At 37.9% G+C, this 10,092-nt stretch overlaps 1 protein-coding gene across 1 annotated transcript; it reads right to left on the bottom strand.

The window, feature by feature from the left end:
* Positions 1–1,631: 1,631 nt before the first annotated feature.
* LOC103781884 (ubiquitin-conjugating enzyme E2 D3) lies at positions 1,632–10,086 on the bottom strand. Its single transcript, XM_008949608.1, has 6 exons — positions 10,067–10,086; positions 9,950–9,981; positions 7,406–7,483; positions 6,444–6,549; positions 5,001–5,094; positions 1,632–3,449 (listed from the first exon to the last, which is right to left on the bottom strand). Coding segments are annotated over exons 1-6 (357 nt in total). The 5' UTR covers positions 10,068–10,086; the 3' UTR covers positions 1,632–3,403.
* Between the last annotated feature and the right edge of the window lie 6 nt (positions 10,087–10,092).

Consider the following 10,092-nt stretch of genomic DNA (forward strand, 5'->3'; position numbering starts at 1 on the left):
TATGGTATGTCTGCACACCTCTATGCTAACCAGTTGTCTTTTTAATCATTTGCCAGACTGTGCTTCCATGCCTACATAGCAGTCAGACCTTACTGTTGTGGTCTGCTTAAAACCAGACTTTTCAGAAAGAGTTAGCATCTATAGTCCTTATATAAAAATCTATGTACAGTGCAACTGAGGAGAATGGGTGCGGGTTTTTTTCTCCACACACATAAAAATGCATTTATACTCATTTTTTTCAGCCAGTACATATGTTGTGTGCGTCAGTACACAGGGAAAAAAGATATCCATAACCAGTGCTATAGATCAGGCATTTCCTGCATCCTGAGAAGACTCAAAAATGTGCTCAAAACTACTCAAAGTTTTTCAGATGATATTTGGGTAAGCTTACTGGAATCATGCTGTCAAATTCAAGCCCCATTTAAACATAGCAAGAAACCTTTAAAGAACTTCTTCCAGCAACAACACCAAAGTCTAAGTTTCTTTTCCTTGTTACATGTTTGTTAAATCCAAGTGTCTTCATCTGACACTTTCTTCTCTGGAGATACTCTCAAAGAAGTTAGATTTTGTTGAATCCAAGGCTTTTAAGATGGAGCTGACCCCTGTGTTCTGAAGCCATTATTGCATTTATTATCCAGAACTAAGTCTCTTAACAGAGCTGGACAGGACAGCTCACTAGTGTTTTCCACAACTTCCATTTTTCACATCAATTTCCAACTGAGTCTTCCCCCCCGCCCCCTCCACGTTTCACAGTAATCATATTCTACTAGTACTTTTTAGACTAACTGTAGTTTTGGTAGGTAGGTTACTTACAGAGGTAATCACTATTTAAGAAATTCTTGAATTCTTTCATCATCTCCTTATTAGCTCATGTTAACCAGCTCCTTCCCCTTGCCCCCTCCCTGAACAGCAAGTCCAAACAGAACTTCCACGGGAAGTGCACAAGACACCGCTGAGACTGCTTCAAGGACCAAACACTTGCCATTTCCCACCTCACAAAGGTACGTATTTAAGTCTCAGCATGAAGTCCAGCATGCATATTATATATGTACAATTCATCCAACATTCTTTCGTCAAAATACATACTAATTACAAAAAAATTATCATCGAAGGACCATTACAGGAGTACAAGAGACATGTATCGTTAACCAAACAAGATTTCCCTCTTCCACGTAATATTTAAACTATCTTCTCCTTCCCTGACCCTCCCTGATCTACACCTCCCTTGAGTTTTACAAAACCTGGTGCCTTATATCTGGCAAAGCATCTTTCTATTCGACCAAGTGATTTCAGTGGCTATGACTCTAATAAGCATCGAATCACCACAATTATCAAAAAGTTAAGAGCAAAATGTTTGTAAGCTCAGAAATATAAACTTTTACCTCAGTTAAAATACAGCTGCAAGTAGCATTGCAACTTTCCATCAAAATGGTGTAACTGAAAAAACTTTGGTTAGCAAAGCAGATATACTGCATGAACTCTAACTTCATCAACAAATTTCAGAACACCATATCAGTGAGGCACACATTGTTGAGCCCAAGTTTCTACATTTCAAGCCAACTACACTTTAAAATAAGCTCACTTTCATAGTTTAGAACCAGAACAAACCATGTCCAACATACATATTCAAATTTTTATAAAAATTAAGGTTTAACATTTATTTTATATCTAGCTTTCCACATCCATGTGGGCACAAGGAATCTGGATGTACATAACTATAAGCAGTGCAAAAGTGGTGCCAGTGCGAAGTCACAGATGCACAATAAAGTGATAGTACAAGACTAGAGAAAATGCAACTGTGGATGTTAAGAATGGAGACCAAAAAAAAAAAAAATTCAAACAAGGAAAAATATGAAGAGGGCAGGAAAGAGGAGAGACGGATGTTTAATAATGCCCTTGTTGCTGCGAAGATAAACTAATGGCACAAGACAATGTTTCTTGTAGAACAAAAATCCAATAGCAATGAGTCTTTATTCACGTTTAGTCACCTGACATGAGGAAAAGTGTCTGTTGCATTAAAATAGTCATCAATGTCAATGGCAGCGTGGCTGAACAAGTCCTTTTCAATGGTAACGAACATCCCACAGAGTAAAGTCACTTCAACACAGCCTCATGACAATTCCCACATTAAAACAGTACTTTATTTTATATTTTTTTTTGCCTCATCATCACTCCCACATTAAGATCTTTCAGCTGTCAAGTGTACAAGGTGAAGAAAAGGGTTCTCAGTCAGCAAACACGGGTGCACCAGGAAGCATCTCCACAATACACCACTTCAGACCTGCTGGGTGCCAAGTCCATCCTCGAACGCTGGGCTCCCAGCACCGAGTGTAGCACACTCCTACGGCTACACTACTGTGTTAGCTTATTAATTCTGCATACGTCAGGCCGAACAATGTGTCAACCTGCAACAGACTGAGCATTAAAACTGAAAATGGCAAAAGATTCACTCTATTGAACTTTACATCATTATTTGATGTTAAACAATGAGGCAAATCCCAACAAGTATATACAAAAACCAGCTTTGCTTTTACAAAAGATTTTGTTTCCCATATTGATTAATCCAGGCAGCTAACTCATTGTTTTATGCAACTTTATTGAAGAAAATAAATCAATTACTAGTAGAGCTATTAGTTGATCACTCATCCATTGACAACTTGCATCATTTATTCAGTGCTATATTAAACAGTGTTTTGGAAGACAGATTAACTAATAGCTCCAAGCCTCCTAACAAAATTTAAATGAATTACAAAAATGTTCTTAGACCCTATTTTGGAATACAAGGGATGTTTGACTTCCAATTTCCATTCTCTGTAAAACAAGAACTGGTCATTCCTTTATTGACATGCATAAGATACATCACATTTTCTGCTCTGCTGATGCTATAGATTCAGTACCAATTCTCCAGACACATCAGTTATGAGCAAAGGTATATAATAAAACCTCAGTTCTCTAACACTGGGAGGTTTGGAACAAGATGGATGTTGCTACAGCAATGATACTTCTTTGATGGGAGAAAACTGAACATCCATCTCCCCTCCCCCTTTCAGGTGATATCTTCAGTATCTGTTAGAGCAGTGAGGAATGTTTGTGTTTAATCTCATAACCAAGTTAGAATGAAGACATTGGCCACATAATACACATGCTCCATTAAAAAAAAATCTGAATCTTGGGCAATTGTTCTTGTGTAACTACTTTACAGATTCTAAAAGCAGTTATTGTCCAAAGCTGGAAGAACTAAAGTCTTCTCAGATGAGCATGTGCATGAATGGAAGGAGGTAAACAAAAAAATAAAAAAGATGAGGTCTGATAGGGGAGCAGCCGGATAAGAAAATCAAAAAAGGAACAGTAATTTAAAGTTTATTCCAGCTATAATGCAGGTTATTCTGACTTTAAAGTAGCATCACATGGCATACTTTTGAGTCCACTCCCGCGATATTCTGTTATATCTGCAAACAAAAATAGGAATTGAATTAGCATCAGCATGAAAAGGACAGTTTCCTGAAGAGTTAAGTACCACCTTATCCCCATCTGCCTATTCACACTAAGAGAAGTTGTGCTACTAAGATGAACCGAAAAACTGGAACAAATCCCTCCCTAAATTCTAATTTATATGAAACACTTCGAATTCAAGACAAGCAAATTTGGTAGATGTCTGTTGTGAAGAGCTACAAAAGGGAAGAGGAATAGAGACCACCTGGGGTAGGAGAGCCAAGGAGCGTGTTTTGTTTCAATACCATCCTTACGTAAGGATTACAGAGTATCACATGCTGTAAGTAAAGATTACTTGGTTAATAATATCACCAGACAGGCAATGTCAGATTTCCTATTTTAGAGTAAAATAACACTAGGCATTTCTTCACACTTAATATTTTCTTTCCACATGAATATACTGCTAAAACAATTTTTAGAAAGCACATTAAAAAATATTTAAGTACACTACTTCCAGAGGAATTGAGCTAACAATTAGTTTATACTTAACTCCATGCTTGTCAGTAAGAAGTTAATTTTCAACTATACAAGCAGAACATAATCCCTCTATGTTTTCCTAGTTTACATGTAGAAGATAAACACCGCTGAAAAATAAAAAGTTGAAATTGGGATTGTCTACATTCACACCCATCTGCGTACGAGGTCTCACTTTAGGGCATCACTTGTAATGAAATTCTGACAAAATCTGGGTAAATACTTACCAGAACAGGTTGGCAAGGTGGCTCAAAAGTCAATAATTATTTCATACTTTTTTTGGGGAAGAGGGGTCCATGCAAGAGCAATGTCTGTGAGAAATAGTGACTAGCCAATACATTTCACACTAACCACAGATCAAGCTGTTAAATATCCAAGTTGAGTAACTGGTGCATCCATTATCTGTTAGTTAATCCAGTGCCTTATAGCATGCAGCACCCAAGTGCTGACAAGTTTCTGTTTTGTTAAATGCACCATGATGTGCAGATATTCTTACCCTACAGCATAGCGTATTTCTCTGTCCACTCTCTTGCTAACCTATTGTACCTAATTGGACAAGTATATTTAGAATTAATATATATGTACATAAAACTACTACTGTAAGTCTACTTCACACAATTTTATCTGTGCAATCTCTTAAAATCACAAGGGACAAAGATGATGTTTTGACAAAGATAGGCCGAGCTCCTACCAAAAAAAAAAAGGCACCAAGATAACAAAGCTTTCTTTTCCTCAATATGAAGACCTAACTACATTCTATTTACACACGGTAAGGTAAAAACCTGGGCAATACTTACTTTAAAATACTGCCAGGCATGAGAGAATAGGACAGTCTCCTTCACCCACAACTTCAAAGACACTAAGCCCCTTTGTTTCTAAATTACACGCAACCAAGAACACAAACTTCTCTGACACACGAGAAGTTATCTCCAGGCCAGATTTCCACAAAAGGCTCTCGCTCAACAACTGCTGTCCTACAATGCACCGTGTACAAAGTTTATTAAAACATCGGTCTTACACCACTCTGTACTTACTTGTCTCTGTCTGTTTTATAGATACGCGCAATTTCCGGCACCAATGGGTCGTCCGGATTCGGATCGCATAAGAGTGAACAAATGGATAAGAGAACTAAAAAAAAAGAAAAGGAGAAAGAAAGAAAGAAATCTCAATAGCAAAACAGGAGCAACTATCTCAGAACCAGTGGAGCACAGATCTTTGCATTAGCAGTGACGGCACAGGACAGAACCTAAAAAGCCTTTTCCTGATACGTGGCCAAAATTAATTTAACTCACTCTAAATAAAAAGCTCAGAATGACCGAGATGTTTGTAGGACCAATTTGTTTCCTATTTCCCAGTACTTACAGCTGTCAGTAAGCATACACAACAACACCACTGTTGTGCCCTGCACTATGACGCAACATAGCAGCCAACAAAAGCACATTATTATGTATTCTGATGACTAGCATATTCCATGGGTTTAATCACTCAAACTAGAACATCTTCAAATTATTATTCTTTCAAATCAAATTGAATTCTTTCTCTGCTATATGTAATGCAGCAATACCCTGGTCTGCACTGATAAAACTACACTACATGTGTTGTAAAATAAAGGAGTAGCACCATTGCAGGCAGCTATGAGGACTTCATCCTCTACTCTCACAGCAGCTTTGAAAGAAGACCAACAGTGACAGCACTGAAATGTACGGACACCACATTCAAATCACAGATCTACTCCTTGGACAGACAGGAATTACAAGTTCTAGAGACAAAGGAGCACTTTGATGGGTCTTTTGAAGCCACAGTGACCAGAGCCTTTGAGGCAGAGCAAAATTTGATCATTGTGAAAATAATTGAGAATTAACTGTTATTTCCTATAGTAAAATGATGAAAGCTACAAAGCTTCTACTGCAGCACATCATCAATTTATCCTGAAGTAGAATCAATAAGCTTACTTCATGGTGTAAAAAGATTCCAGACATAGCAGCAGAAAGCAATGTCCCAGTCTCAAATTACATTGGCATATCTTGATGGTGGATGAATAAAGAAAACTTACCAAGTCAAACCACTATATGCAGATTGTTATTAAAAACTGACTTAATTTTTAAAATAATATACAAGTAAGTGTGTCTCTACATGGACATCTGCAAACAAGCAGTTTCTCTGCCTCAGTTCAGATACATCACTACAGGCCTGTTTCAATCCAAACACTGGCAGATTCCCCTGGGACCAAGCTAGTAAGCTCTGCTAAGAATATTAAAGCAAATAAGCAGCCAGATGCGGCCTTAAACAGTCCTGTAACAGAAGGTGGTAGAAAAAACAAATATCCATTAAAAAAGCTGTAAGGTATCACTATCCAACTGGCAAAACACAGGCTGGAATGAGTAAGGGAAATCAAGAGATAGGTAAGAACTCAAGACAATCAAAGCTAAAAGCACAGTATTCAACACAAGATGGACACATTTCTCCTTCAAAGTTACCTTTAGAAATAGTTAAAGCAGGAGACCACTGAGATCTTAGTATGTCCAGACAAATGCTGCCATTACTGTTAATATTTGGATGATAGATTCTTGTTGTAAATGCAACCTGCAAGAAAAAAAAAAAAAAGAACACAAAGAACGTGTTGGTCTTTGATGACAATGACATCACCCTTTCTTCTCAGTCAAGCTGTTAGTCAACTCAATTCACTCCAAAAGTAAAGGATTAAGCAGTTAAACCACATCGAATTCATTGAAATGCACCCAAGCCACAAGCTCTCAGTTTCCAATTACCAGTTACAATTCTGCATTTCAAACAGAGAGAGGGCAAGTACAAGGCTGTGCTTGAATCACAGGTGCCTGCATCACAATGAAGACACCCCACACAAGTCCCTGGACCACAGTAACACTCCTGTCATGGAGGTAAAGAACTTCAAACGTTGCAGTCACTCCAAGTATGTACCTTCATATTGACTGAAAATCAGAAGACAATGCTAGTGGATGATAAAGCTACCAAAACCAGGCATATGTTTCACAGTTACTGCCAAATTCTAACAGATACAGTCTTCACTGACTTCAGGCACCCAGCAAGTTAATCCCTGCCCACAGCATCACATCTCTATGGGCTAACCCAAACAGTTACACCGTAATTCCTGACAGTCCCCTCAGCAAGAATTCTATTATAGTAACAAAAAGCTAGAGTTTTCTTATCAAGAAAAACAGAAATAAACCCAACCATCACTCCAAGGCATTCAGAATTCACATATATAAATTTGCTCCTAAAACATATGCTAACACATCCATTCTTGTGGTAGTCAGAGAGGGACCTAGTCATCTAATATACTGTAAGGAAGTGTGAAAAGAAGGGAGAACTCAACAGCATTGCAACACAGACACCAACAACTTCTATCCAGTATGTGGTTCTTTAAAGAGCACTAATTCCACAAATGAGAACCAATACTTACCTTAGGTGGTTTGAAAGGGTAGTCTGTAGGAAAGTGAATTGTCAAGAAGAATACGCCACCCTGATATGGACTGTCGTTCTGTCAAAGCAATCAAATAATTCTCCTATTATCCTCTTTAGGACTGAATATCACTGACAATATCATTGTTTTTAAATAAACAAAAGGAAATTTGTTTAAACAACTGAACCATTTAACCCATCGATACAAAAGAGATGCAATTAAAATTCAGTTACTACACCCTAAGATAAGCACACAGGTCACCTTCTGTGTGGACCTCTGACCTAGTCCTTCATAGAAAACAGTTTTGCTGACAATTCACATAGGACAGCTTGGCAAAGGCCTCCAAAAGCCTCCAAGACAGCTCTGAGAAGTAATGACAGGACTCCCACTCTGTTAACAAGTTCAAAACCCTTAAGTTCTGGTGTCACCACCCAAATTTAGCCCTAAGGGCCTCCCATTCCCTGCCAGATTCTGTCCTTGACTTGGGCATTGCCCAGCCCTGCAGAAAACCTATGAATACAGAGCTAACTCCTTGTTCCTTAAAAAACAAAACAACAACTAAACAAACACCAAACAGACAAACCAAACACCCCTCCCCTCTACCAGCACCAACAAACAAAACCCCATAAAGATTTAAGTGAATTCTTTCTCCCTTTCTGTATTAGAAATTCACTATAATCTGATATGGAAGAGTATTTTACATTTCCCTGCTGAAAGGAAACAGTTATAGGGATAATTCATTCAAGCATTAATTATTAGCAGTAAAGCAACATGTGGAAGGAAAAAAGCTGACACTAAGAATGAACTGAGTGATTAAGCAGGGATTGCCTGAGTTACCAGTTACAAGAAGATTTAAGTTTTTACTTGAAACTACAACTAAATATCTGAACTACAGTTAACAATTGTTTAAAGACTACAGTGCTTTTAATTCCATATTCAGGGCTAGGGAAAGTGAATTTGAGACTATACACTTTTGAACTATTTCTAAATTGAATTCTCATCTTAATTGCCACAACATTTGACCAATGTAAGGAAACAAATACATCTTTGTTAAATACCAGAATATTAAATTCTGCAGTGAAAGACAAGGTACTCAAATGTGAAAACATGTAGGTTATACCCTAGCTGAAAAGCTAGCAGTAAAGACAAAACCTCTTGTATTTGGTCAACAGATAAGTGAGGCCTTGAAGAGCCAGAAAGCAACATTTCTGGGGATACATTTTAGCAATTACAGAAACCCCTCTTAGAAGGTGTTAAACCAGTGCAATCTCTCTTACATCTACATAAGAAAATCACAGCCTGTGTAATACCCCATTGCAGAGGCCAGATGATCAGTTCTATAATCCTCATCTGTTATTAAAGGCACTAAGCAACACGACAGGAGCTCTAGAATTACTAACACCACACTTGTCAGGACACTGCCCAGTCTTGAAGCAGGAGTGCAGACCTTTTAACATCACAAAAAACATATGGGGAAAAAAGGAGCTGTACATTACTAAGCTGGAAGGGGAAGCTAAAAATAATAATTCTAATTTAAATTCAACTGATGTTTAATACCTTATGACCATGCAGACACCAGCCATGCAAAAGTCAGACTCAGCATACCACAGAATATACTCTGCCCTTTAAGCATTAATATAGCTATTAAACAACTTTATTTTTTTGAGGCACCCAGTTACAATCAAGAAGGACCTGGGACTTCTGAAGGAAGAGCCATTTTTCCAGTCAGATGAATCTCTGCTAAGCACATCTTCCATAGCAGTCTCCTAAGATCACACTTGTAGCTATACATAAAAGCCAGGGCAATTCAGCATCATTGATATTTAATTTCTATTCTGTAGCCTCGCTAGAAGCACCATATTGTAGCTTCAGGTCTACTGACATCCAATATTTGTCTTCTCAAGTAACAGGTAGTTTTGTTTTCTAAATATAGATAACCAGTCCTGAGAACTCCAGATGTCACGTGTTTGCAGGTTACGTTTTCAGTAAAGGCAAATATTTGCTTTTAACAGGGAAAAAGTTACATTCAGGTTTCAGATGCTTCATGAACATGTGACACTTTTCCTCCAGTTATAACTGCAACTTCACATTTCAGTGACTTTTTCCCTTCTATTCCTAAATGCATCCAAGATCTCATTTTATGATACCAGACCAAATAAGGATTCCCTGTTCTGTTCTAAGATCCACACAAAAGCATTCCAACTAATTCCTGACACAGAGACCAGCTCCTAGTACAAAGTTCATTCTAGATTCAAACTTTATTCTGAAGTTAAATGCCAACAAAGTTCCTACATATTAAGTGATAATGCCTAACACTGCTCTATAGATCATTTAAGCTGAAATACATGTCCTCACAAAACATTCCAGCACTAAAACAATCAGATCAACTCCCCCCTCCATTTCCTGTTACTCTGAGGAGTACCTCTAGGACTAAAGCCTGGTAAGGGGAGTTTTAAGAAAAAAAGAGTAAACCAAAAAACACCATCTTCCTCCGGAATAGGAACTACTAGTTTAATATGACATCACAAGAATTAGAATACTTACAGGTCCCATAATTGTTGCTTGCCAATGGAACACTACAAAAGAAAAATTCCAGGTTATTATCTAGGCACCATATGCTTTCCCTTAGCAGAGCAAGCCATAAAACTTCAGGTTACTTACTGTCATCTCCGACTGGACCTGCTGAA

This window comes from Merops nubicus, unplaced genomic scaffold (genome assembly GCF_000691845.1).
Source record: "Merops nubicus isolate BGI_N331 unplaced genomic scaffold, ASM69184v1 scaffold29471, whole genome shotgun sequence".
NCBI classification, from domain to species: domain Eukaryota; kingdom Metazoa; phylum Chordata; class Aves; order Coraciiformes; family Meropidae; genus Merops; species Merops nubicus.

Coding starts and splice junctions, on each gene's coding strand:
- LOC103781884 (XM_008949608.1), bottom strand. Junction 7,484..9,949: donor AAGCAACAATTATGGGACCT/GTAAGTATTCTA, acceptor TTGCTTTGACAG/AACGACAGTCCATATCAGGG. Junction 3,450..5,000: donor TATAAAACAGACAGAGACAA/GTAAGTACAGAG, acceptor TTTTGTTTGCAG/ATATAACAGAATATCGCGGG.